At 37.7% G+C, this 27078-nt stretch overlaps 1 protein-coding gene across 10 annotated transcripts in view; it reads left to right on the top strand.

Annotated features, from left to right (window-relative positions):
• METTL8 (methyltransferase 8, tRNA N3-cytidine) overlaps positions 1 to 27078 on the top strand; it is a 126383-nt gene that overhangs the window by 19025 nt on the left and 80280 nt on the right. For 4 of the 10 annotated variants that reach the window (XR_008624540.2, XM_063595442.1, XM_034954484.3 and 1 more), the window contains exons 2-3: positions 1050 to 1173; positions 23562 to 23716. The exons of 2 other annotated variants lie outside the window; for them this stretch is intronic. Coding sequence is in view for 5 of the 8 variants with exons in the window: in XM_063595442.1 (XP_063451512.1) it covers positions 1050 to 1173; positions 23562 to 23716 (279 nt within the window). In the remaining 3 variants the exon portion in view is untranslated. The remainder of the gene's footprint in view (positions 1 to 1049; positions 1174 to 23561; positions 23717 to 27078) is intronic. 4 more of the 10 variants (XR_010109473.1, XM_034954485.3, XM_008978025.4 and 1 more) reach the window with 2 other exon arrangements.

Raw genomic sequence — 27078 nt, 5'->3', positions numbered from 1 at the left:
CCTAGAGTGGATCCTCTACTCATGAGTATTATATAGAATTTGTATATTTAGTGATTTTAAAATATTTTTATATTTTCTAATTATAAAGGTAATTTGGGTTTACATAGAAAAAAGAATATTTTAGGCCAGGCGTGGTAGCTAATGCCTGTAATCCCAGCACTTTGGGAGGCCAAGGTGGGTGGATCACAAGGTCAGGAGTTCAAGACCAGCCTGGCCAACATGGTGAAACCCCACCTGTACTAAAAATACAAAAATTAGCCAGGCATGGTGACAGGGGCCTATAATCCCAGCTACTTGGGAGGCTGAGGCAGAGAATTGCTTGAACCCGGGTGGCAGAGGTTGCAGTGAGCCAAGATCGCGCCACTGCACTCCAGCCTGGGCAACAGAGTGAGACTCTGTCAAAAAAAAAAAAAAAAAAAAAAAAAGATTTCGAGATATATTAAGAAGAAAATGCAAGGAAGATCTGTGAGCCTTTCAATCAGTGACAACTGCTATAAATTCTACTAGACTTTCCCTATGCATATGCATGTTTCTTGGTATATAGACATTAATTTTTTAAGATGAGACTGTACTATAAATACTATCTTGTACCTGACTTTTTTTTTCTACCTAATAAATCATGGACATCTTTTCATACCGTGTTAGTTCATTTTCATGCTGCTGATAAAGACATACCCCAGACTGGGTAATTTATAAAGAAAAAGAGGTTTAATGGACTCACAGTTTCATGTGGCTGGGGAGGCCTCACAATCATGGCAGAAGGCAAAAGGCATAGTTTACATGGCAGCAGGCAAGAGAGAGAATGTGAGCCAAGTGAAAGGGGTTTCCCCTTATAAAACCATCAGATCTCGTGAGACTTATTCACTACCACGAGAACAGTATGGGAGAAACCGCCCCCATGATTCATTTATCTCCCACCAGATGCCTCCTGCAACATGTGGGAATTATGAGAGCTACAATTCAAGATAAGATTTGGGTGGAGACACAGCCAAACCATATCACATACCAATAAATTTAGGGTTTTAGTAACCTTTTTTTTTTTTTTTTAGAAACAGAGCCTCACTCTGTCACCTAGGCTGGAGTGCAGTGGTGCAATTATGGCTCACTGCAGTTTCAACCTCCCAGATTCCAGTCATCCTCCTGCCTCAGCCTCCCAAGAAGCTGGGACCACAGGTACGCACCACCATGCCCAGCTAATTTTTTAATTTTTTGTAGAGATGGGGGTCTCACTATGTTTCCCAGTCTGGTCTTTAACTCCTGGCCTCAAATGATCTGCCTGTCTTGGCCTCCCAAAGTGCTGGGATTACAGGTGTGAGCTACTGGGGCCAGCCTTTAGCAAGATTTTTTTTTTTTTTTTGAGACGGAGTTTCGCTCTTGTTGCCCAGGCTGGAGTGCAGTGGTACGATCTCAGCTCACCGCATCCTCCGCCTCCCGGGTTCAAGCGATTCTCCTGCCTCAGCCTCTCGAGTAGCTGGGATTACAGGCATGTACCACCACACCCGGCTAATTTCGTAGTTTTAGTAGAAATGGGGTTTCTCCACGTTGGTCAGGCTGGTCTCAAACTCCCAACCTCAGGTGATCCGCCCACCTTGGCCTCTCAAAGGGCTGGAATTACAGGGATGAGCCACTGTGCCTGGCTTTAGCAACATTTTTAAGCAGCTACATAATTTTCCTTTCTATGCATGTACAATAATTTAGTCAGTCTTCTAAAAATTAATATTTGTATTGTAGTTTTTCAGTATAATATACAAATAATGCTATGACAAATCCTTAATATATTCTTCTGATTATATCCATAGGATATATTTTTAGAAACGAAATTTTCTTTCTAATTTTTTCTTTAAAATTTTCATATGTATTACCAAAGCCCCCTCAGGAAAGGTCTCTCAGTTCAGTGCCCCCTCAGTTTGCCAGAATGCCTGTTCCTGCACACCATTTATCACAGTGTTTTTACCTTTGCCAAAATGACAGAAGATTATTTTACTGTTTTCTGTGTGATGGGCTTTCCGCTATCCATATCACCCAGAAAATTAATCTAAGGCAGCGAGTCTCCAGCTTTTTGGTCTCAGGACCTCTTGACACTGAAAAATTATAAAGGCTCCAAAGAACATTTGTTTATGTGGCTTGTAGCTATGGATATTTACTACATTTGAAATGTAACCTAAGAAAAAATTAATTGTTTAAATATTTATTAAATCTTTTTGATCACAACACCTGTAAAAACTGCATTATTAAGTGATTTAAAAATAAGACTAATAAACTCATTGTATGTTATTATGGCATATTTTTATAAAAAATATTTTCCAAAAGAAAAATATTAGAAGAATGGCATTGTTTTACATTTTTTGCAAATCTCAATGTCTCACCTAAGAGATGACTGGATTCTTATATCTGTTTCTGCATTAAGTCTGTTGTGATATGTTGTTCTGGTTGACATATGTGAAGAAATCTGATCTCACACAGATATATTTTATAAGTGGTTAGAAAGGGGAGGAGTGCTTTGTCTCTTCAGATGAATATGGGTATTCTACTTTGCTACTACACCAAATCCCAGTAAGTGGTAGTATCTTAAAGGTTAATTGCAATATTACAATTTGAAGCCTTGTCAGTGAATTTTTCATATTCTGCTACATTAAAATCCATTGGTCTGTCTTGTATTATACTTTGACTGGATCTTTAGCCCGTGCTTGATTTTGTATCATCTTATGTTGGTCATCTGGAAAATACTGGCTCATTGAGTTGTATAGGTCTTCCAAATGTTGACACATTTCATTTTATAGTACCAAAAATATCTTGTTCTCATCTGAACAGTGTTTAAGAATTAGAAAGCTGTTAGGCTTATAGTGGTGAACACAGGTTTTCCAGAATTCTAATTTTTGCTTAAAAGCTTAAATTTTATCAAAGGCAACAAATGGTGTCAGTTGTTTTCTTGGCAGTCTTACTTCATTTATTTTTGAGAAAATACCAAAGTTAAAATGATGCTCTGTGAAAACAATTTTTATTGCTTCATCAAGGAAATGCTTACGTGAAACTGCCTTTTTTTTTTTCTGTGAGTCCATAGTTGGTGAAGAAGACAGTGATCTTCTGTATAGTTTGATGCCACTGTTTTGATTTAGGCAAAGGTGCTAATGCTTTTATCCACATTGCCTGTGCACCATCGGTGCAAATGGCACTACAGTGTTTTTTTTTTTTTTAAGGCAAATAATATGTTGATATTATCATGAAAATAATTCTAGCCTTTTGAAGACTGCCTAAAGGGGGGTAGGGTTCCCCAGGAATTCGTGAACCATACTCTGAGAACTTCTAGCTTAAGATTCTCTTACCAGAGATTGATTTGGGAATAGTTTGTGACCAAATTCTGGCCAGTGAAATCTGAGAGCAAGTCTGGCTGGGAAGTTGTGGATAAGTTTCCTCCTCCCTAAAAAGAGACACAAGAAAGAGATGGTCCTTTTCTTTTGCTGGATGTTGCCATGTCTGTGTGATGCTTGGGACTGCTGCAGCCATTTTGTAATTGACAGAGGGACTTAGCCTTAGGATGAAGGTGATGCTGCGGAGAGCAGGATGGAGAAATGGCAGGAACCTGGATCCTCGATGACATTGTAGAATAGCAGATGAAACCTTACCTGGAACTTGCCCAATCTTTGGGCTTTCAGTTATGACAGATATTATTTCCTTATCATTTAAGCCACTTTGAGTAGTGCCTTCTGTTATTTGCAGTCAAAAGAATCCTAAAGAGACATTTATTATTAGTGTGATGAACAGTGTCAAGTGTCTAGTGGCCATCTGCATTTCTTTAGTAAATGCTTATTCATAGCATTAGCACATTTCCTGCTGAGGTCATTTCTACTTATTATTTTCTAAGCATTCCTTATAAACTAACACATTGTAATATTTTGCAGGTTATTTCCACCAGTGTCTTTTATAGCATATTTTCCCATACATTTAAATGTAAGCAATCTATTTGTCTTGTTCTCCTTTTTTAAATAGTTTGTGGCTTTGGTATCATGTTTAAGAGTCTTTTTTACCCCATTTTTTGGGAAAATATTCACTTTTTTTCTAGACTAATAAAGATTTAATTTTTCACATTTAAAAGTTTAACTCATCTGGAATTTATTTTGATGTTAGATATGGAGTAGCGATGTACCTTTTTTTTCCAAACGGGTGGCCCTTTTCTTAATATACATCTTTGAATAGGCCAGCTCTAACCCACTAATTTGAAATACTAGCTTTATTACAAATGGAATTCTTATATATGTATTCTAACTCATTTCTGGACTTTCTATTCTGTTCCATTTGCTTTGACTGTATCTCCTGTGTTAGAGGTATGCCCAAGACTTATTTGTTTGACAGCGTGTTGTAATGTCTGGAAGGACAGGTACACACCATCCCCCAACTCCACCCAACACAATCACATCACTCTTTCTCCCTGTAGTATTTTTCTGGTGCTTCCTGCATGTTTATTTGTCCAGATGAACTTTTAAATTATTTGTTAAAGTTCTCCCAAAACATTTTTGGAATTTCTATTGGAATTACTTTAATTTTATAGATGATTTGGTGAGAATTTATATTTTTACAGTATTGAATCTTCAGCCCCAGAAACCCATGTACTGTCTTCCTACTTATTAAAATTGTCTTCCATGTCCCTCTGTACAGTTGTATAGCTTTCTTCATATTGGTCTTGTATATTTCTGGCTAGGTTTATTCCTAGGTATTTCATATTATTTTATGTTGAATTTGTAGAGGGATCTTTCCCACTGTATATGTTCCATTTAAATAAAAACACTTTTTAAAAACATCCAGCTCATATTTCCAGATAACTTTGGCTTCTTAGAAAAGAGTAACATTTAAGGATATTATCTAAGTAATATCTAAAGATACTATCATTTGTGGTATTACAGTATGTACTATGTGAACTGGATTTATGAGGTATGACTGCTTAAGACTGTTCAAGGAAATAACATACCAGAAGCTGTATCTTAATGAGTATTATTCTTCCAAGCTGTTTATGTCAGGAGTTTATACATGTATGGCAACAAGAACAACAACTTACTCTGAAAGCAAAAGGTATTCTTCTAAAGCAAAGAGTTTGCCATCATTGAGGATATGAAAAAGAACAATAGCTTGCTATGAGGACATTATCTGAAAATGGAATTTGAAAAATGTTTTGCTATTATTGGAATAAATAGTAATATCTTAAAGTCACTTATTTGAAGGGACAGCACTTATTTTGAGGTACAGGTTTAGTTTTTAGCTAAACAACATTAGTACCTTCTAGACACATCTTAGGTTGTCAGGTGGCAGGGAGTTGGTTGACAGGTTTTATGTGTTTTGTTGTTGTTTGGAAAGAATCATATTTAATCAGATTGTTTTTGTATTAAATAAGATTCGAGTTGCCCCAGGCAGTGTGGATTGGCAATGTTTCAGCTATTTGGGAAAATAGGATTTGCCAGTTTTCTAAGACCATTTAAAATAAACAAGGACATTTCTTTTCATCCACGTTATGGATTTAAAAAGCATGTGTGGACTAGCCTGGTTTCTTAATCACCATTTAAAATGTTCCTATAGAAAATGTGGTTCTGAGCTCTTAACAGCTGTCTTACAAATGAGCGTAGGAATAAGACCGTTCATAGGTGAAAGATTACTAAGGTTTCTCTATATGATGTATTCCTTGGAGATTAAGAACATAATTAATATTCTCAATTATTCTTTAGCAGCTTGCTGTGACATTATTATTCATGGGCTTTTCTAAACCTTTCTTAAATTTATTGATTTTTTAAAGTTTATATAGTTTCCTGGGATAAGGTTTACTTCTTTGTGGGTGAGGAGTCTGGCTCTAGGTCGAAATTCCACATGTGATCTTTCCGGCCTGACCGTAGACAATTACAAGGCTCTGCCTGGAGGGCCTCATGGGGAGAAGCTGCCTTCCCCACACCATAGTTGGTGCACAGCTAGAACATTGCAGTTTCCTGGAGGGGCTGTAGTCTAGGAATCAGCCCCCTGCATTCCTAGCCCAGATGCCTCCATTCAGAGGACTTCCTTCCATTCCAGGCTCCCTTCTCTGCCCTCCCGCGTCCCTGACCACCTCCACCCCAGGGGTCCATTTAGAAAAGCGAGAGCCTTCTCCCACCCCTCCTTGACAGTAAGACAGTGTCCCCATCTATGCCGTGTCTACTTGATCCTCACCCAGTGCTGCCATTCAGTGGGGGAGAAAGGAAAGCTGGGGAGCTAGCACTTCTTTTTGCCTCCCGCTTGCACTGTTGCAGAAAGTAAGACTTGATTGTTACTTTCATTTTAGCTTGTGGTCCTAACTGACTGCCTCAGTACCTGATTGCTAGACAGTGGGAGGTGGGAGGGTGTTCGTAATTATTTATTAATTTTATTTTGTGGGATTTTTTTTTTCTGTTTTAGTTTTAAGAGGTGCCCCTTAGAAATGTTTCCGGAATTTGTTGAATAATAATTTGACTTTACATTTGTAAGGCACTATGTAGTTTATAATTTTCTTTGTAAGAACTTCGTGACTTAAGAATTCTCTCCATTTTACGAACGCACTGATAGGCGTAAGCAAAGTGACTTTCCCTAAAAAATCATGAACTGACAACAGACTTAATCTCAACTTCAAGTCCCGGCTCAGCCACCTATTAAGTGACTTGAACTTGGGACTAAGCCTGTTGTCGGTTCAGCCCTCTACTATACCATCCTGCTTCATTGGTAAATTAGTCTTTTGTCTTCTTGAAAAGTTGGGACTACTTAGGGCTGTTCAAATTAAGCAGCATCTTAGTGGAAGGCTTGATCCTGTGGTATTCACAAAGCCCTGTGGAAATTGTGAGGAGACGCAGACTAATGATAACAGCAAATGGGTTAGCACTGATTGAACACTTACCACGCACCCAGCACTAAGCTACATGTGTTACCTCCCAGAAGCTTCCTATCTTTGGAAATAACCTTATTAGCCACATTTTATTAAAGAAATTGAGACTAGCGAAGTTAGGTATCATGCCAGAGGTTGTAAAACTAAGACAACCTCTGGTAGTGATACAACCTGTGGTAGTAAGTGGCAGATCCTGAACCAACCTAGTCCATACCCTTCAGCGCCTCCTGAAATTGCTTTCTGCAGAGAATTGAGGTGACTCTGCCCTACTTAGGGATATTTCTGCTATTAAGGAGCAGTAAGAGTAGAATTCCCAGCAGCTGGTCACGGTGGCTCACACCTGTAATCCCAGCACTTTGGGAGGCCGAGGTGGGTGGATCATGTGAGATCGGGAGTTCGAGACCAGCCTGACCAACATGGAGAAACCACATCTCTACTAAAAATAAAAAAAGCCAAGCGTGGTGGTGCATGCCTGTAATCCCAGCTACTCAGGAGGCTGAGGCAGGAGAATCACTTGAACTGGGGAGGCGGAGGTTGCGGTGAGCCAAAATCTTGCCATTGCACTCCAGCCTGGGGAACAAGAGTGAAACTCCATCTCAAAAAAAAAAAAAAAAAAAAAAACTGTAGAATTCTCTGGAACAGAATTTTCTAATACTATTTCTAAATGCTGAGAAATAAATCTCTGTTTAAAGGAAAAATATTCTCAGGTCCCTCAGTTGACTTAAAATATTCTTACTATGTTGTTTATGAACACAAATCCAGGTATAAGCTCCTTGTACATAGAGCTCCTATTCAGCCACAGAATCAAAATAAGTAGAAGTACAACCACAAAACCAATAAAACTCGAATTAACAGCAGTATAGTGTGACTGCTGATGTTTTACTGAAAATAAATTGCAACTCTCATTATAAAGAAGCTACTGACCATCATCACGCAGGTTCTTTTGACTTCAGCCCATCTGTGCTGTTGTGTGCTATGTGTCTTCCCAATTCCCTCACCACTTTTCTCTATTCAAAATACTGCAGAATCTTTTTACAGTGTGCTGTATACTCAGATGCATCATTTATGTATTACATCTGTGCTGCTTATTGCCAGCAAGATCATAAATGCAAACACAGGCACTGAAATCAAGTAGCAGTTATACATGGCTCCTATTGAATTTTAGATTATTATCATAATAAAAATGCAATTTAAATAATTGTCATAGGACCTTGGTTGGACAAACCCTGTTTTAGCAGATGTGTCCAGTGGGGGACTGTTCCTGAAGAGCAAGGGATGGAGATCTATTATAATGACTTTCAGAAGATTAACATAAGATGGTGGACGGGAGTCCATGTTTTAGCTTTTGTCAATACTAAAAGCTTTCTCTTTCATAGGCATTTGTGGCCTTGTGGTTTTGGCCACACTGTAAGAGCCTCTCGTTCAAAGCAGTAGTTCCTTCTCATTGTTACAGTGTTTACTGTTTTTGTTACTAGGTGAGATGGGTTAAAAAAAAAAACTTAGAAGGCCTCATTCCTAACCAGTACCTCCTATCTGTCTTCTCCCTCCCCCGTTTCTTTCCATTTCCCCCCCGCTTTTAGAGTCCGGGTCTTGCCCTGTCACCTAGGCATGATCAATGCTCACTGCAGCCTCAAAATCCTGGGCTCAAGTGATCCTCCCACCTCAGCCTCCCAAGTTGCTGGGTCCCTCCCCTTGTTTCTTTTAAACCCAGACTCTAGCCACTTTAAGTCCATCAGCTCCTCCAATTCCTTCTACCCTCCTCTTCCCTCTCTATTATTTTTTTCCCAGTCAGCATGGGCTTACTCTGTGGTTACTAGTTATATTTTCCTTCAGTTCCACCATCTTAAATCACCATTGCTTTCCATACTACAAGCCTAAATAGTCCTAATCCAGATCAAACCAAATATTTCGCCCCACAAACTAGGTACTAGAGGAAATCAATAACTGCCCTATCAGTTAGGTTACTTTTGGTTGCAGATAACAGAAAACTCAGATGGCTTAAACAATTAAGAAATGTATTGGCTCGATAACTGAAAAAAAAAAAAGAGGAATTTAATCCAACTACTTAACAATGGGACTTATGAACCTCTTTTTAGCTTCCTAGTTTTCTTGCCTCATAGTTGGCTTCATCCTATATTTGTACCATGCATACCTAACGTTAGGCCCACTCATGGCTCCAAGGTGGCTTTTGTTATGGACTGCATTGTGTCCCCCTAAATTCATATGCTGAAGGCCTACCCCACAATGTGACTTTATTTAGAGATGGGCCTTTATGGAGGTAATAAAGATCAAGTGAGGTCTTAGGAGTGAGGCCCTAATTCAATAGAACTGGTGTCCTTATAAAAAGAGGAGAAGATATCAAAGATACCTCTCTCCCTCTGCGAATGTACAGAGGCCATTGGAGGACACAATGAGAAGGTGGCTGTCTACAAGCCAGGAACCAAATCAGCCAGCACTTTGATATGGGACTTCTAGCCTCCAGACCTGTGAGAAAATAAAATTTCTGTTGTTTAAGCAACCTAGTCTATGATATTTTGTTGTGGCAGCCCAAGCTGACCAATATAGCTTTCAACAGCTTTGGGGCTGTTGAAAAAGCCCCTCTTTCATACATAACAGGTGCTTCCTCTTTCATACCTAATAGGTATTAAAAATTATCTTTGTTCCCAGATCTCTAGCAGTAAAACAGAAAGGTACTCTGTTGGACAGGTTTGGCCACATGCCCACTTCCTAACCAATCACTATGCCCAGAGGTATAGAAGTGTGCCAATTGGCTTAGCATAGGGTATATGTTCACCTCTGGCTTCAATCATGTCCACTCTGGCCTCTCAGAAAATGTACAGATTTCAAGTCCATGAGCTATGGGAAGTAGGGAGTGAATACTTGAGAGACAACCAATAAATAACCACTAATTTGAGCTGCATCTTTAGATAGGCAACTTATATTCATTGACATTCTTTTATTCAAATGTTGTTAGTGTCCTTTCCCATTTTTTTTCTGTTCCTCCTTTTCTCATGCCCCCTACCTTACAGCCTCTTACTTCACGAAGAAGAGCTCATTGGGAAAGGAGTGTCTTAGCCATCTTCTCTTCTACTACAAACTCACCTGTTCTTACTCTTCAGAGCATAAAGTTGTTCTAGATACCTCACATAGCTGATGTGTTTTCTGTGTACTTATTTCCCCTTTCTTTGGCCTACTTATTCTCAAAACTTGTTTTGTCAGCAATTTTCTTTTTTCAGTATCTTCAGTCTTTGTGTGTGTGTGTTCTCTCTTCCTACAATGATACTCAAGAATCTTTGCAGCTTAACAAATACCCTTCTTTCACCTACATGATCCCTCAAAATACAGCCCAACTTCTCTCCTTTTCTCTCCTCTGCCTGTCAGTCTTCTACATTCATTACCTCCTTTACTCCAGTGACTTATATATTGATTAAACTGTTTTCTGCTGGCAGAGCCAGGTTTCAAATCACCTTGATAAAGGTCATCACTGATTTCCTATATTTCTAAAACCAATTGTTTATTTTTGGCTTCTTTTAATATTCTTTAGTATTCAGTCCCATAAACTAACCCCTCTTCTTCCTAAATATCAGTATTACCATTAGTTCCATCTGCCCTATTTTTTTTTTCTTGATCAGTCCCTCTCGACTTCAGCCACCACCTGTAAAACCAGGACTTGATTCCCAGATACACATCTCTAGCACCTACCACTCACATGAATTCATTTCTAAGTACCTATTGGGGCTATCCATTTGAATATATTGTAGAATCCTTAAAGTTTGTCATGTGCAAATTGAACTCATTATCTTCCCTTCCCTACCTTCATCCCACCATTATCCAGCCTTTTTGCCTGTGTGTATGAACTCTGTTTTGAATACCATCAACATCTACTCAGCCATGCAAGCCAGAAACCTTGTCTCCTGTTTCACTGCACACAACTTTTACATCTAGTCATTGCAAGAAATTCATTGATTCTCCCTCTGAAGTGTGACTTGAATATGTGCCCTCGCTGATACTCATGGCCACTGTTTTCTTTAGCTGTCATGATCTAATAGTCTTAGTGTGTAGCCCTGGGCCTCTTTCTCTTCTCATTAATTCTGTATCTGAGTGGTTCTCAATCCTCAATGTACACCAAGATTGTATGGGGAGATTTTAAATGCTACACATGCCCTGGTCCCAGAACTTTGATTTTCACTGATCAGTCATTGGTAGTATAAGGCCATTATAATGTATATAAATACATTTTATAAATCTTTATAATCTTTATAAATAATGTCTCCCATTATCCATGGTTTCACTTTCCATGGTTCATTTACCCACTGTCAACCATAGTTTGAAAATATTACATGGAAAATTCCAGAAATAAACAAGGCAGAAGTTTTAGACTGCATGCCATTCTGAATAGCATGATGAAATGTCACACCATCTCACTCTGTCCTGCCCAGGAAGTGAATCACTCTTTTGTCCAGTGTATCCACTCTATAAATTCTAACTACCCGGTAGTCATCATCTGCTCCTGACAGCCAGCCATTGACACCGTCATGGCTCCATGATCCAGGATTACCTGAAGCAGCTGATCGTCCTTCAGATGTAGGTCAATAGTAGCTTAACACTATGTCACGATGCCTGCATCATTCACCTCACTGCATCTTATCACGTAGGCATTTTATCATCTCACATCAACACAGGAAGGGTTAATACAGTATAATAAGATATTTTGAGAGAGAGGGAGAGACTATATTCACATAACTTATTGTATATTGTTACAAGTGTTCTGTTTTATTAGTTATTGCTAATCTCTTAAGCCTAATTTGTAAGTTAAACTATCATATATATATATATATATTTATATATATATGAGAAAGCATAGTATGTATAGGGTTTGTTACTATTCACAGTTTCAGGCATCCACTAGGGATCTTGGAACCTATCCCCTGCAGACAGGATGAGGGGGGGACCACTGAACAGATCTCATCATCTTGCTCTCTTATTTAAAATTCTGTTTGTTGCATTGCCTGTGAGAAAATATTCAAACTGCTTAATTTGGTGTACATGAAGATTCCTATCTGGCCTCTGCCTAACTTTCCAGCCTTATAACCACCTCCCCACCCCACCTGTCTGCCCCTCACATCATAGTCTGTAGTCATACAAAATTATTTTGTTTTACATTTTTAATTTTAGAACACTTTTAGATTTATGAAGAAATTGTGAAGTTAGTATAGAGAGATTCCATATAGTCCATACCCCGTCTCCCTTGTTAGTAACAGATTCGTATGGTACATTTGTTACAGTTAATGAACCAATATTGATACATTATTGTTAACTAAAGTCCATATTTTATTCAGATTTCCTTACTTTTTACCTAATGTCTTTTTTGAGTTCCAGGATTCCATCCAGGATACCACATTACATGTAGTCATCATGTCTCCTTATTTTGCTTGGCTCTGGCAGTTTCTCAGACTTTCTTTGTTTTTGATGACCTTGACAGTTTGGGGAGTATTAGTCATATTTTATAGAATGTCTGTCAACTGGGGTTTATCTGATAGTTTTCTTATGATTAGACTGAAGTTATGGGGGTTGGGGAAGAAGAACATAGAGGTAAAGTGCTGTTTTTGTCACATCATATCAAGAGTACATGCTATCAGCACTATCACTGTTTGTGTTAACCTTGATCACCTGGCTGAGGAAGTCTTTGTGAAGTTACTCTGCTGCAGAGTTATTTTTCCCCCTTTCCACACTGAACTCTTTAGAAAGAAGTCACTATGTGCTGCCCACACTTAATAAGGAGTTATGTTCCACTTCCTTAAGGGAAGAGTATTTATTTACATAAATTATTTAGAACTGTTTGCATGGACGATTTCTCTCTTCTCCCTCATTTATTTGTTTATTTAATCATTTATATCAGTATGGATACATGGATATTTATTTTATACTTTGGGTTGTAATCCAAAACTACTTTTTATTTTGTTGCTCAGAGTGTTCTAGCTTTGGCCATTGGCTACACGTTCAGTTGGCTCCCGTGTCCTTTTGACAATACCCTCAGCACTGTAGGTTTTTTTGGTTTTTCGGGTGTATGTGTGTGCACTTCCTTACTTTCTGGCACTATAAGATGCTCTAGGCTCATCTTATATTCTCTACCTCAATCCTAGAATCAGCCAGTTCTCCAAGCAGCCATGGTTCTGTTTTATTAGAGAATGGTTAGAAACGAAGATCTGGGTACTGGGTGTGCTTGTTGCCACCGGGATGTGATGACTTCTAGGCCCTCTCAGATGACAGAGTAAGGAAATATATGTGTGTATACTAATGAATGTATACATACATATCTACAGATATTTCTATATATAACGTATGTATATTAAGCTAAATATGAGTGCATACAAATGACTCGCATTCTAAGTCATTACCATATAGATTATTCTAGCCTTTTCTTCTCCCTTGTTTGTAACCTCCCACTCCAACAATGAGAAACCTGGCTTCTGCCAAGTATCACCTACTTCCTAATTGTTCAATTCTGATTTCCTTGTATACTGATTTCAGAATTGTTAACCCTTTATCAACTAGAGTACAGTGCTTATTACCATTCCTATTGCCTTCAGTTTTATAGACACTATTCATATCCAGAATTATTTAGGTCAGCACCTTTTTCTATATTATTTTTATTCTCTGAATATTCCATGTTTTCACACCTGTTTAATCTTTATTTGTGCTAATCCTCCTGCCTGAAATTCCCTGGCTTTTACCCTTTTCTCCGTGGAATGTTACTCATTCTTCTATACCCAGCACAAATATTGCCTCCACCAGAAAGCTTCTCAGAGCCACCACTAGTAGACTTAATCATTCATTCCTCTGTGCTCCAATAGCATTTTGTACTTACCTTTACTATATATCATGTCAGGATTCTTTGTTTGCATCTCTTTCTTCTTCACTTAATGGTAATTCTTGAGAGCAGAAACCAAATGGATTTGTCTCTGAAATCCCAGGACTTAACAATAATACATATTACGTAACAGAAAACCTAATAGTGGCTAAAATACAAAAGGATTTACTTTTTTCACCTAGCAAGAAGTCCAGAGATAGACTATCATTGGTTTACCTGTTCAATGATGCCATCAAGAATCCAGGCTTTTTTCCTTCTTCCGTACACAGAAGTCTAAATGTGAAATGCCAGGTAAATAAGTTAAAACCAATTTCATTCTGGCCCAGTATAATGTGTTTGGAGACAACGTCCAGAGAAATAAGAATAGTTCAGATATTTTGGATTGAGATGGCTTTGAGATGAGCTTACATTAAATCCCTTAGAGAAATAACTTCTGAGTCCCAGTTGCCTCTTTTTGTGTGAGTGAGTGTATCATGTAGCCACCATTCAGGGCAGTCATGGAGAACAAACACTAAGCATGAAATTCCCATTTTGAAGCTGCAGAGTTACTGACGTCATAGTGTGATCAAAGTGCTCTGCAAATACTTACTGTAATTATTGTTGTTGTTCTGTTCTTGCTAATAACCTTATTTATACCCTGAAATTATAATCATCCAAAGAAAGATTAAAACAAGATGCATGAGTTGCCTAAGCTGTTTGTCTGGCAGATGGTCACCCTCTGAGTTCTCTGAAATTGCCAGGGTTAATTGAAGCTTCAGTTTTCACTGCAGTGTAGTTGATACTTAAGTGTTTCTTACCTGTCAGCTTTTGCTCTCCAAAAAAGTACAACAGTAGCGCTTAATTTGTTCTCATTAATGCTAGCCTCTCAGGTAATGTTTAGTGCAACTTCATTCTAGATGATGTTTGCTTCCCAGCTTCCCAGCTGAGAAGAAATGCTAAACAGTTACAAAGGTGAAAACATGAATGTCTCACTAATTTATTTATTTAAAGGATACTCAGAACTCAGGAAACATTGAAGGGAAGTTAACTTTTAAATGGTGGACTGGCATTTAGTGTATGGTTAATAGCAGTTCCTCTCCCTGGGGTTGCAGTGAGCTGAGACAACTGGGAATCATCCTTGGGGAGTTTTACAAATAGTTTTTCCTAGAGCTAGCTAAGTGCTCCAAGGATAATCGTTATAGATTCACACAAACAGCAGTACTGTTTGCTCTATTTCTTTGGTGTTCCTCTAGTAGTATTAAAATGCAAGAAAGCAGTCTTAGGAACCATCTTAAAAAGCAATGGAACTAAGAAGCCGTTCTTTGCCTCTACTACTCAGCTCTGCAGAAGCAAACCAGTGAAAAGACGTGGGTGTTAAAATGTTACATTATTTAGGTGATGCAAGAGCCTTTTGTCTGCACCTGGAGGTTTGAGTACAGATTATACATATTGTTATGTATGGGTTCAGCACATATAGTAATATGACAAGCCAAATAAGAGAATGACTGTGCTTTCCTAAATCTGGGGACTGCTGACTACCAATGGCATTGCTTGCTATTTGATTAAGGCCCAAGAGAAAAACAGAGTTGAGAGATGAAGGGAGAGAAGGAATTCTGGGCCTCCTTAAATCAGTTACAACAAAATTAGCAACCCCATTAAAGACTGGGGAATCAGTAACATGATCCTTCTTGTATATGTGGTGTACAAAAGTAGAAGGCAAATGGGTGAATTATATGTATGTGAATAATAATGCTGTTCAAAAAAGCAAAAACAAAAACATCCAAAAAGGTAGAATGTGGATTCTTTAATTAGACTGCTTGGACTGGAATTGAATCTCTATCAATTTTTAGCTGGGTGACTTTAGGCCTGTTAGTTTACTTCGTCCTTTATAGGTTTTTTTTCTTAAAATAGTACCCCTTGATAGGGAAATGGAAGCTAAATAAGATAATATACTGTATATAAGTGCTTAGGATAGGTCATCACACATGGTAAATATTTAACTTTTTTTTAAAAAATGAAATTTACATGGAAGAGATATTGGAATTGGTGCTTTATTTCCTTTTATTTATTTATTTTTATTTTGAGATGAGGTCTCTCTATGTTGCCCAGGCTGATCTCAAACTCCTAGGCTCAAGCAATCCTCCTGCCTCAGCCTCCAAAAGTGCTGGGATTACAGGCATGAACCACTGTGCTCAGCCTTTACTTTCTAAAATATTTTTTCAATTTGCAAAATATACTATGGAGTCTTTCCTTTTATTAAAATCCTTCTTTAAAAAAAAGTATTACTCAAAACTATTGCTCCCCAAAAGCAAAATTTGCAGTTAAGAGGTATTTTGTCATGTGCATTACATGCATTTTACCTATTCCTGTAGCATATGTTATAGTTTGTTGATATGGTCAGGCAGATGTATGAATCATTGTGAAAAGGATCCCATTTTAGTGGTAGGCAAAGCATCTAGCCAAAATTTGTAGCTGGGGAGAGATCTGCTCCCCATAAGTTGGCCTTCTGTATCAAGGCTGCTGCTTTTGCCACTATGCTCATTGTGGTGGTAGTCTGCTCAGGAAACTGGGAACTATTAAAACCACCTTCTCCTTGGCTTGTCATAGTTACTATGTATGCTGAACCCAAGTCCTTTTATACATTTGTTCTTTTCCTTACATTCTAAAATAGGCACATACCTACCTACACCTAGAGCTGGCAGGAAGTCTGTCAGCTTTTCTTGGTATGCCTCTTTATACTTGGTAGCATAATAAATGCGATTTTTAATGACACTGTCAATCTAATACTTGAATGAGCTTCATTTCCTTTCTCGTCTGTTCCTTAGTGATTGCTTTAACCATTGCCTATTCATGACTGAGCCTTGGCATTAAGATCTCATAGGGGCATGGCCCTAAAGTCTTGCTTGTTCTGTTTCATTTTGGCCTTCTTAGGATTCAAGAGGAAGGACCTTCATAGGATGGTGAGCTGAAAATGGGAACCTGTGGGCAAAGTTGGTACAATATATACCTTTGATGTGACATTAATTTGAGTTAAGTGAAGGGTCAGGACCGCGTTTTCAGATTTTTCACATAGTAAATTTTAAAAAACTGAAACACCTTATCAGGATTTGTGGAAATTTTTGTTGCCTTCTTCATACTTCATCCATTTCCAGAACTTTTTCATCTTCCCTAAATGAAACTCTTTATCTATTTATTTTTTACTTTTTTGGTATCTAGCTTCTCTTCTTTAATTGTATATATAAGGTATACAAGAAGATGTTTTAATATACATATACACAGTGAAGTGGTTGCCATAGGCAAGCAGATTAACAAATGTATCTTCTCACATAGTTACCTTTGTGTGTATGTGTGGCAAGTGTACCTGAAATCTACTCTTTCAGCAAAAATCCCAAATATAATACAATATTATTAACTGTAGTCCTCGTATTGTACATTAGATCTGTAGACGTGTTCATCCTACATATCTGCAACTTTGTATCCTTTGATCTATGTCTCCCGGTTTCCTCTCGCCCCTCCCCTATCCATTAAAAACTTAATTCCCCATTCCCCCTTCCCCAACCTCTGCCAAACACCACTCCACTTCCTGTCTCTATCAGTTTGACTACTCTAGGAACCTCATATAAGAGGAATCATACAATATCTATCCTTTTATGACTAGCTTATTTCACTTAGCATAATATCTTTAAGATTCATCCATGGTTGTATCATGTGTCAAAATTTCCTTTCTTTTTAAGGCTGGATAATGTTCCATTGTACATATATATATATATGTATGTATCACATTTTGTTTATCCATTTATCTTCAATGGACACGTGGGTTGCTTCTACCTTTTGTCTATTGTGAATGATGTTGCTATGAATATGGGTGTACAAATATCTCTTTGGTCTCTGCTTTCACTTCTTTTGGGTATATACCCAGAAGTAGAATTGCTGAATCATATGGTAATTCTATGTTTAATTTCTGAGGATTCACCATAATGTTTTTTCATAGCCGCTGTATCATTTTATATTCCAATAGCAATGAATAAGGGCTCCAATTTCCTAATTTCTCCACATCCTCACCAATACTTGTTATATTCTGGGTTGTTGTTGCTGTTTTTAAATACCAGCCATCCTATTAGGTGTGCTGTTTGTTTTGATTTTAATTACAAATGTAATTAATAAATTTAGGGCTATTCAGATTTTCTCTTGTGTTATTTTGTTATTATTGGTAAGTTATGGTTTTCAAGGACTTTGTCCCATCTAATGAATGCAATAAAATTGTCCATAATATCCCAGTATTAGCTTTTCAATGTCTGTGAGGTCTGTGGTGATATCTCATTTTTCATTCCTATTATTGGAAGTTTGTGTTTTGTGAAACACATGTTTGATATCAGTCTTGCCAGAAGTTTATCAGTTTTATTAATCTTTCCAAAGAACTTAACTTTTGACTTTGACTTTTCCCTGCTTTGCTCATTTTCCCTCCCTCCCTCTCTCTTTTTTTTTTTTTTTTTTTTTTTTTTTGAGGCAGGGTATTGCTCTGTCGCCCAGAATGCAGTGCAGTAGCATGATCATAGTTCACTGCAGCCTTGAACTCCTGAACTCAAGTGATCCTCCCTCGTTGGCCTCCCAAGTAGCTGGGACTACAGGCACTGGCTAATTTTGTTTGTTTGAAGTTTTTTGTTGTTGTTGATGTTGTTTTGTTTTTTTTTTTTTTTTTTTTAGAGACAAGGTCTCACTATTTTGCCTAGGCTAGTCTCAAAGTCTTGGCCTCAAGCCATCTGCCCACCTTGACCTCCCTCCCAAAGCTCTGAGATTACAGACGTGAACCACCATGCCTGGCCCTGTTTTCTATTTCATTGCTTTCTGTTTTTATTTTTTATTATTTCCTTCTTTCTACTTACTTTGGGTCTAATTTATTCTTATTTTTCTAGCTTGTGAAGATAGAAGCTGAGGCCAGGCAAGATGGCTGATGCCTGTAATCCCAGCACTTTGGGAGGCTGAGGTGGGAGGATCCCTTGAGCCCAGGAGTTCAAGACTAGCCTGGGCAACATAGGGAGACCCTCTCTTAAAAAAAAAAAAAAAAAAAGTAGCCAGGTGTGGTGGTACATGCCTGTAGTACCAGCTACTTGGGAGGCCAAAGCAGGCCTATGAGCTATGATCGTGCCATTGCACTCTAGTCTGGGTGATAGAGCAAGACCTTGTCTCAAAAAAAAAAAGATAGAAGCTGAGATTATTGATTTGACATCTTTCTCTTTTGTAATAAAAATATGTAAAACTATAAATTTCTCTCTATACACTGCTTTAGTTGCATCCCATACATTTTGATATTTTGAGATTTTGTTATCATTCAGTTCAACATATTTTCTAATTTCTCTTCAGATTTGTTCTTTTACTCATAGGTTATTTATAGCTGTGTTGCTTAATTCCTTAACATTTGGAAATTTTTGTAGCTATCTTATTATTATTTCGAATTTGGATACAAAAGCAAGGATTGACAATATGCTGCCTATTAGAAAAGCACTGCCTATTAGAAAAGCACACAAATAGACTAAAATTTTTTTAAAAGATACACAGCATGCCATACATGACATTACATTAGACAACTGGTAGGGCTGTATTAATATCAGACAAAGTAGACCTCAAGAAAATGACTGTTACCAGAGATAAGAAGGGATATTTATTAATACAAGTTAATTCATCAAAATATTAACATTTAATATTATTATAGTCAAAAAGCACACTCTATGATTTTAATACTTTGGGATTTATTTTTATTTATTTATTTATTTATTTATTCATTGAGACGGAGTCCCACTCTGTCACCCAGGCTGGAGTGCAGTGGCACTGCAACCTCCGCCTCCTGGGTTCAAGTGATTCTTGTGCCTCAGCTGATTATAGGCACCCGCCACCATACCCAGCTAATTTTTTTTTGGATTTTTAGTAGAGATGGGGTTTCACCATGTTGGCCAGGCTGGTCTCAAACTCCTGACCTCAGGTGATCTGCCCGCCTCGGACTCCCAAAGTGCTGGTATTACAGGCATGAGCCACTGTGCCTGGCCAGCCAAATTTATCTATTTATTGAGACTTGTTTTATAGCCCAGCATATGGTCTACCTTGGTGAATGTTCCATGTTCATTTGAAAAGAATGTGTATTCTTGCTATTGCTGTATGATGTTCTTTCTATAAATGTCATCTAGGTCAAGTTAATAATGTTCAAATCTTCTTTATCCTTTTTGATTTTTAGATAGCTTGTCGCTGGTTATTTTTCTATTTATTACTGGAAAAGGGTTGTTAAAATCTCCAAGTATTACTGTGAATTTGTTAAGTTCTCCTTTTAGAAAGTTCTATCTTTTTGCTTTATTTATTTTACAGCTTTGTTATTAGGTACATGCATATTTAAGACTGCTATGTTGTCTTGATGAATTGGCTTATTATCATTATTAAATGCCCCTCTTTATCTCTATAATAGTCTTTTCATTGAAGTCTACTTTGTCTATTAATACAGCCCCACCAGCTTTCTTATGCAGTGTTTGCATGGTATACCTTTTTTTATGTTAATCTATTTGTTTCTTTATATTTAAAGTGCTTGCCTTATAAACAGTATATTGCTGGGTCTTACTTTTTAAAATCCAAGTTAATAATCTGCTTTTTAATTGGAGCCCATTTACATTTATTGTAAGTATTGATATGGTTGGGTTTAAATATGCTATCTTGGTATTTGTTTTCTATTTGTCCTATTTGTTTTTCATTCCTCTGTTCTTCCTTTCTTGCCTTCTTTTGGATGAATGGAATATTTTAAACTGTACCTCTTTGTGTTGTTTCAAATAAAAATACTACTTATTCACACAGTTTTGTTGTGCAAATATCTGAGTTAAACTGGTATTCAAATTAGAGTATGCCAAAAGAGAGCTAAGAGAAGGTACATAAAGGGATTGGGTCATTCTGGTGGCAGAAACCTACTTTTTCTACCACAATTTTATTCGGGGCTGGCCCTGCCCTTCTTTTCCCACAAAATTGAACCATGACCAGCAAACCTTAGGCTAACGTGGTAGTAATAATACAAAGCACATATTTGTTAATCATCGTAGTTAATTTAATTGGATAGCTACCTGTACATTGTCACATTCTTCTATCACTTCCTTCGCACTGCAAGGATCTTAATTAGGATCCACCCTGGAAAATATGAAGTAACTTCCATCCAATTAGATTTATGTCAGACAAATACCATTTTTATGTAATCAGTCAAACAATTCATGAGCAGCCTGGTGCTGCCTCTAGAAGCTTGCAATTTAAGTAAGAAGGCATTTATATAATTTTATTATGTATTTATATTATCTCCTATATACAGTTATTATATATTTATGTAATAAGATAAATAGCAATGCAAGGCTGTGCATAACTGTTATAGATAAGCAAGTGAAATAAAGATGTTTGTGTAGTTAATTAAAGAAACAGCTCCCTAAGTAGGGAAATTGCCACATATTTAGACCCTGGCCACACCACGCTTTCTCCACAGACTAGCAGCCTGCAAGATTCACATTTCTCTGACATTTTCCTGAATTGCCTAATAATCCAATCTGGTTGTATCTTTTTGTCTCTGTCTACAGAGGCTCTTGGTCATTTATAGTGAGAGAAACTCTTACTTTTTTTTCTTCCCTCTTCTATATATAGATGAGTATAGATAAGTATCACGTGATTATTTAAAGGATTGAAATTCCATTTTGATTTGCCTTTCCTGGGTAGGAAACATTTACATCATTTTATACTTTTGAGCATGAATTGCCTCGCTTTCTAGGTGTAATCAATTTCTACTCTTCAGCATACAAAAGATTTTATGAATACTATTCACTGCAGAAAGAGCTCTAAAAATAATTTTGCAGGTAGGGTTTTATAGAACACTGATAGTCTTATGTGGAACATTGGCAGGCAAAAAGAACAAAGGCACATCAGGGTAAAGGTGGTGGTAGGTGGAGCATTTCATTTCATTTGTCTCCACCAAAGAGCTTGCATTTACTGGAGAAGGAAAACAAATAAGAAACAGGAGCATCTGCACTTGCTGTTGAAGGTTTCATTTCTTATCACTGTTAAGTCACATTTGAATGGAACCATTACAGTCTTGTTGGTATGTATAACTATGCCCCCACTTTTTTTTTCCAAAAGGAAAATCTTGAATTTTATGTTTAAAAGTACAAAGAGCTGTTTTTGACATTCTGCAGTTCATTTTGGAATTCACAGTCTTAAACCTATTCATTTTCAGTAGGGTGGTAAAGAGTGCACAGTATATGGCATTTTTACGCCTAATAGCACCTCCAATAATCTGTGATGCATATTACATACACACACCTTTTAGCATCTGTTTCCACCTGACAGCTGACAGCATTAGGCTGAATGTTGTGATGAACAACTGAAATGTCAAGCAGTATTACAATGGTTTCTTATTGGAAAAAGTAAGCACCTTAGAGCTTCTTTTTAATACTTTTCCATAAAGATTTTAAAGTGACATATTTACAAGTACATAATTAAGATGACATACTCTTTAAATGCTTGTTATTCTTCCAGAAATGGAGATGGATTTGGGCTAATCAGCAGATGATTCTCCTCTTGAGCTAGGGTATAAGCATGCTTTTTTTTTTTTTTTTTGCTTTTTTATAAGACAGAGTCTTGCTCTATGACCCAGGCTGGAATGCAGTGGCACGATCATGGCTCACTACAGCTTCAGCCTCTAGGCTCGGCCTCTCGTGTAGCTGGAACCACAGATGTGCACCATCACCCCTAATTTTTTTTTATTTTTTGAAGAAACGGTCTCACTATGTTGCCCAGGCTGGTCTCTAACTCTTGGATTCAAGTAACTCTCTCACCTTGCCCTCCCAAAATGTTGGGATTACAGGCATGAGCCACTGCACCTGGCCTTAAGCATGCATTTTTGTTTTGTTTTGTTTGTTTTGAGACAGAGTCTTATTCTGTTGCCCAGGCGGGAGTGCAGTGACACAATCTCGGCTCACTGCAATCTCCGCCTCCCGGGTTCAAGCGATTCTCTTGCCTCAGCCTCCAAGTAGCTGGGATTACAGGAACTCACATCACTCCTGGATAATTTTTTTTTTTTTTTTTTTTTTTGTATTTTTAGTAGAGATGGGGTTTTCCTATGTTGGCCAGGCTGGTCTCGAACTCCTGACCTCAAGTGACCCACCTGCCTCGGCCTCCCAAAGTGCTGGGATTACAGGCATGAGCCACCATGCCTGGCAAAGCATGCATTTTGTTCAGGGAAATCTATTTTGCATCCATATTACTGACTATTCTTAAAAATATATGTATACAGGATTGTTAGAATTAAGAATTGCTAAGATTCTGTCTTAATATTTATTTATTTGACTGATTTTCATATTATTAAGTTCAGCACGGAGAATGAGAGTTACAGGTTTGTTTTCTTATTCTTCTACCATACTTGGGATTTTTGTCTAGTGGTCACAAAATATTTCCTAGAAATATATTTTCGTAGAATTACCCCCCCAAAAATAAAATTACTTTTAAAAAAAAAACTGTCTTTAGTACACAAATTCAGACATGCTTTGATCATGTGATAAAAATTAAATAAGCAAATAAAATATCGAACAAAGCAAAGTTGGTCAAGGCTATGGCTTCAAAAAAATGCCAGCCAGTATTGCCCACCCTAAATATTTCTCTCCCATCTCTTGGCCTGAATATACTTCAGGAGAGAAGCTGTTATGCTCATCTTTCATTAAAAAGTTTCTAGTTTTCATGTGCATTCTCAGATTGAAAACCTTTAGAACCAGGTTTTGGGTATTAGATAAACAATACACTGTTTAATCTATGTTGACTAATTAATCATTTGTAACTTTTTAGGTACTGCTTAGGATGAATATGATTTGGAGAAATTCCATTTCTTGTCTAAGGCTAGGAAAGGTGCCACGCAGATACCAAAGTGGTTACCACCCAGTGGCCCCTCTGGGATCAAGGATTTTAACTGACCCAGCCAAAGTTTTTGAACACAACATGTGGTGAGTTTTCTTTTTAAGTCTGATATTATGTGTATTTCTTAAATTTCACCAGTGGTATTATTTTCATTTAGAATTAAGAAAGGGTTTTTAAAGCTGATGACCTAACTCATGTTGTAGAGGTCCAAAAGCTAGGGTAACCGATCCTGACTTAAGTGTTGCTGATTCTGAATTTCATTGCAAATGGAATTGGAAGAGTGAAACTTCCCATATGCTTTTAGTAGCCTTGGAGTTCTTGCAGACCCTTCCTACTTACCTCTGATCCTGATTTGCCTGCTGTCACTGGGTGGGGGTGAGGATTCTTTCCTAGGTGGGGCCCTCCTCCTGCTCCACAGTTCCTTCCCTCTTTTTCATACTTGTCATCCAGCAAATGCAGATCAGTACCTGTGGCTTACTGAGCACCAGGGAGATCATATTGGTATGATTCTTGTCTATGCTTTCAGGGAATCCACCCTATTTGGAAAGATAGATATTTACAGAAAAAGCTGATAATTACCCCTACAAGGCAGTAAATTGTGAGGGCTCAATGAGTGTTACAGACTATATGCCATATGAGAACAACTCAGTAATGCAAAAACACTTCTGTTTGGGCATAGTCAGAAAGATTTCTTAAAGTGAGGGAAACTGAGATTACGATTACAGGCACACCTCAGAAATGTTGTAGGTTTGGTTGAGACCACTGCAGTAAAGCAAATATTGCAATAAAGTGAGTCACACAATTTTTTTGGTTTCCCAGTGCATATAAAAGTTATGTTTACACTATACTGTAGTCTCTTAAGTGTACAATAGCATTATGTCTAAGAAAACAATGTACAAACCTAATTAAAATAATTTCTTGCTAAAAAATGCTAACAGTCATCTGAGCCTTCAGTGAGTCATAATCTTTTTGTTGGCAGAGGGTCTTACCTCAGTGTTGATGGCTGCTGACTGATCAGGGTGGTGGTTGGAGTGGCTGTGGCAGTTTCTTAAAATAAGACAACAATGGAGTTTGCCTCATCAACTGACTCTCCCTTTCATGAAAGATTTCTCTGTAGCATGTGATGCTGTTTGATAGCATTTTACCTACAGTAGAACTTTCAAAATCAGTCAGCCCTCACAGATCCTGCCACTGTTTTATCAACTAAGTGTATGTAATATTCTAAATATTTTGTTTAATATTTAGAATTATGTCTAAATTCTTTGTTGTCTAAATTATGTCTAAATTCTTTGTTGTCTAAATTATGTCTAAATTCTTTGTTGTGATTTCCACAGTGTTCACACTGTCTTCACCCCGAGTAGATTCCATCTCAAGAAACTACTTTCTTTGCTCATCCCTACAAAGGAACTCCTCATCTGTTCAAGTTTTATCATGAGATTGCAGCAATTCAGCCTAAATCTTTAGGCCCCACTTTTAATTCTAGTTCTCTTGCTGTTTCCACCATATCTGCCGTTACTTTTTCCACTGAAGTCTTGAACCCCTTATCATCCATTAGAATCAACTTCTTCCAAACTCCTATTGATGTTATTATTTTGACCTCCTCCCATGAATCACAAATGTTCTTAATGGCATGTAGATTGGTGAATCCTTTCCAGAATGTTTTCAGTTTACTTTGCCCAGATCCACTAGAGGAATTACTATATATGGCAGCTATAGCTTTACGAAATGTAGTTCTTAAATAAGACTTGAAAGTTGAAATTACTCCTTGATCCAAGGGCTGCAGAATGGATATTGTGTTAGTTGGCATGAAAGCAACATTAATATCCTTGTACATTCCCATCAGAACTCTGGAGTGACAAGGTATATTGTCAGTGAGCAGTAGTATTTTGCAAGGAATTCTTTTTTCTGAGCATTAGGTCTCCACAGTGGGCTTAAAACATTCAGTAAACCATGCTATAAACAGATGTGTTGTCATCCAGGCTTTGTTGTTTCATTTATAGAGTATAGGCAGAGTAGATTCAGTATAATTTTTAAGGGCCCTAGGATTTTGGGAATAGTAAATAAGCACTGGCTTCAACTTAAAGTCACCAACTGCCTTAGCCCTTAACAGGAGAGTCAGCCTGTCCTTTGAAGCTTTGAAGCCAGGCATTGACTTCTCCTTTCTGGCTATGAAAGTCTTAGATGACATCTTCTTCCAATAGAAAGCTGTTTTATTTACACTGAAAGTTTGTTTTTTAGTGTAACCACCTTCATCAGTGATCTTAGCTGGATCTTCTGGATAACTCGATGCTACAGCTTCTCCATCAGTACTTACTGCTTTGCTTTGTACTTTTATGCTATGGAGATGTCTTCTTTCCTTAAACCTCATGAACCAACCTCCACTAGCTTCACTTTTCTTCTGCAGCTACCTCATCTCTGTGAGCCTTCATAGAATCAAAGAAAGTTAGGGCCTTGCTCTGGATTAGGCTTTGGCTTATGGGAATATTGTGGCTGGTTTTATCTTTTTGCAGACCACTAAACCTTTCTCCATATCAGTAATGCTATTTCACTTTCTTTTCATTCATGTATTCACTGGAGCAGCATCTTTTTCTTTTTCTTTTTTTTTTTTGAGACAGGGAGACTCTGTCACCCAAGCTGGAGTGCAGTGGTGTGGTCACGGTTCACTGAACCTTCACCTGGGTCAAGTGATTCTCTGGCCTCAGCCTCCCAAGTAGCTGGGTCTATAGGCATTCACTGCCATGCCTGGCTAATTTTTGTATTTTTTGTAGAGATGGGGTTTCACCATGTTGCCCAGGCTGGCCTTGAACTCCTGAGCTCAAGTGATCTTTCCAACTCAGCCTCCCAAAGTGCTGGGATTACAGGTGTGAGCCATAGCACTCAACCTGGAGTAGCATCTTTAATTTCCTTTAAGAACTTTTCCTTTGCATTTCACAAGTTGACTAGTGCTAGAGGCCTAGGTTTTGTCCTATCTCAGCTTGCAAAAGGCCTTCCTCACTAAGCTTAATCTTTTCTAGCTTTTGATTTAAAGTGAGATATATATAACTATTCCTTTCATTTGAACACGTAGAGGCCATTGTAGGGTAATCAACTGGCCTCATTTCATTATTGTTTTGTCTCAGGGAGTAGGGGAACCTGAGGAGAGGGAAATAGACAGGGAAAGCCAGGTCAGTGGAGCAGTCAGAACACACATAACATTTATCAATTAAATTAGCTGTTTTATATGGATATGGTTCATGGTACTCTAAAACAATTACAATAGTAACATCAAAGATCACTGATCACAGCTCATAACAGATATAATAATAATGAAATAGTTTGAAATATTGCAAGAATTACCAAAATGTAACAGAGACATGAAATGAGCACATGCTGTTGGAGAAATGGTGCCAATAGACTTGCTCAATGCAGGGTTGCCACAAACCTTCAATTTGTAAAAAATGCAATAGCT

Source organism: Pan paniscus, chromosome 13 (assembly GCF_029289425.2).
Source record: "Pan paniscus chromosome 13, NHGRI_mPanPan1-v2.0_pri, whole genome shotgun sequence".
Classification (NCBI taxonomy): Eukaryota; Metazoa; Chordata; class Mammalia; order Primates; family Hominidae; genus Pan; species Pan paniscus.
Note: the sequence above shows the minus strand (reverse complement) of the source record. Positions and strands in the feature narration are given on the sequence as shown.